Source organism: Electrophorus electricus, chromosome 9, assembly GCF_013358815.1.
Source record: "Electrophorus electricus isolate fEleEle1 chromosome 9, fEleEle1.pri, whole genome shotgun sequence".
NCBI classification, from domain to species: domain Eukaryota; kingdom Metazoa; phylum Chordata; class Actinopteri; order Gymnotiformes; family Gymnotidae; genus Electrophorus; species Electrophorus electricus.
The window spans coordinates 4,625,001-4,626,745 of record NC_049543.1 but is presented as its reverse complement, the minus strand read 5'-3'; the positions used below and the strand labels follow the sequence as shown (position 1 = coordinate 4,626,745).

General features: G+C 52.0%; 1 protein-coding gene across 4 annotated transcripts in view; it reads right to left on the bottom strand.

The window, feature by feature from the left end:
• Window positions 1-156: 156 nt before the first annotated feature.
• cacna1ba (calcium channel, voltage-dependent, N type, alpha 1B subunit, a) overlaps window positions 157-1,745 on the bottom strand; it is a 98,991-nt gene continuing 97,402 nt past the window's right edge. For all 4 annotated transcript variants that reach the window (XM_035530142.1, XM_035530143.1, XM_035530144.1 and 1 more), the window contains one exon: window positions 157-738. In XM_035530142.1, coding sequence (XP_035386035.1) covers window positions 235-738 — 504 coding nt within the window. In that variant the 3' untranslated portion in view covers window positions 157-234. The remainder of the gene's footprint in view (window positions 739-1,745) is intronic.

Here is a 1,745-nt window from a genome sequence, read left to right as displayed (position 1 = left end):
GTGTGGGTGTGTGTGTGTGAGTGAGAGAGAGAGAGAGAGAACGAGTGTGTGTGTGCATGTGTGTGTGTGAGAGAGAGAGAGAGAACGAGTGTGTGTGTGTGTGTGTGTGTGTGTGAGTGAGAGAGAGAGAGAGAGAGAGAAAGAGAACGAGTGTGTGTGTGCATGTGTGTGTGTGTGTGTGTGAGAGAGAGAGAGAGAACGAGTGTGTGTGTGTGTGTGTGTGTTAAAGCCATACTAGCACCATTCATCTTCCTCTGCTTCTGGGTAGTAGCGTTGGGCCCTGTCACTGCTACCGTCGAGCCCTGTGGGTACACCCAGAACATGGTAGCCATTGGGCATCCCATGGAGAGTCTGCTGCGATGGGGGTGGGAGAGTCCAGGGCAAACGGGCGGCCTGTGGGCTCAGCGCCTCCTGGAAGACAGCAGAGTCCTCGGGCCGGAGGTTGCAGCCTAGGAAGGGCTCGGAGCTGATCCGGGTGACGGGAGAGGGTGAGCTGAAGCCGGAGCCACTGTGTAGGAGGGCATTGTGCTCGGATAGCCCACGGCTCAGCCTTCCCGGATTTGGAGGTGACAGCATGGCCTGGGCACCCATGAAGGACACAGGGGAGGAGTTGGCAGTCCTGTATGCCACAGCAGGGCGTGGGGTCAGGGGCGTCTGGGGCAACTGCCTGCGCCCACGCGTGGGCGTACTCGCCCCTGAGGTCAACAACATCTGGCTTCCCTTAGCCCAACCACTGCCCTGGGTGAAAATTGAACAAGCAAATCAAAACAATAAAACAATGAGGGCAACATGTAAAAAGGTTAAGGAGGAACAGGGACCAATCAGGGATGCCGAGGAGGAAGAAGGGAAGGGGCGGGGCGGGGCAAGGCAGGGAGGCGGAGCAGGACAGGAAAGGAAATAAGGAACCAAGAGAAGCAGGAAGAAGGAGAGGAACATTAATACGTGTGACACAGGACAGAAGGGAAAGACGCAGGACACGTAAACAAAAGCCAAAGACACGAGGACGGTGGCGAGAGAAGAGTGAAGGGGGGGGAAAAGGAAAGAAGCATGAAATGCACAGAGAAGTGGTGAAGAAGGAGAAGAAGAAGAAGAGTGGAAAGAGAAGAGAGAGCTGAGCGTCAGCCGACACACAGTGCACGCCACGGGCTCAATATTACCTTCACGTTTCAACATAATGAACAGAGATCAGCCTGGCAGCATCCACACACCCGCTCAGAGAGACTCACCTGCGCATTCCAGCCCATCACTAAGTGGCCAGTGCCGTGACGACTATAACAGAATGCCTGCTTACCACGGTTTACTGTATCGCCATGCAGAAGATCACTGCAATGCCACACTAGCTAGAATGACTTTTTTTTGTTGTTGTATTTTAACTCAAATCTAGCATGCTCTGGGTGGGTTCATGGCCACAAAGGGCAGGCAATTGAAATTCAAGCTCGTCTTAGAAAAGGGAAGAAGAACAGCGTGAGCTCTTGAGACCTGCAGTTTGGGTGTGTAGCGGACCGACCCGAGCACAGCAAGTCCGTGAACTTATAGACTTATGGAATATGCAATGTATATTCTGATACCCATTTAGAATAGCCCTCCCCTAGACCCACCCCACTAACAACAGCAAAAAAATATTATGTGTGTCCTTAAATTATGAATTAGTTTCCATAATACAGCTTGGCAGTCCTCAAAAATGCAGTAAAAATGCAATGCAGTTGACAAAGGTAGTGTGACAGTTGCAGGCTACATACTTCTCA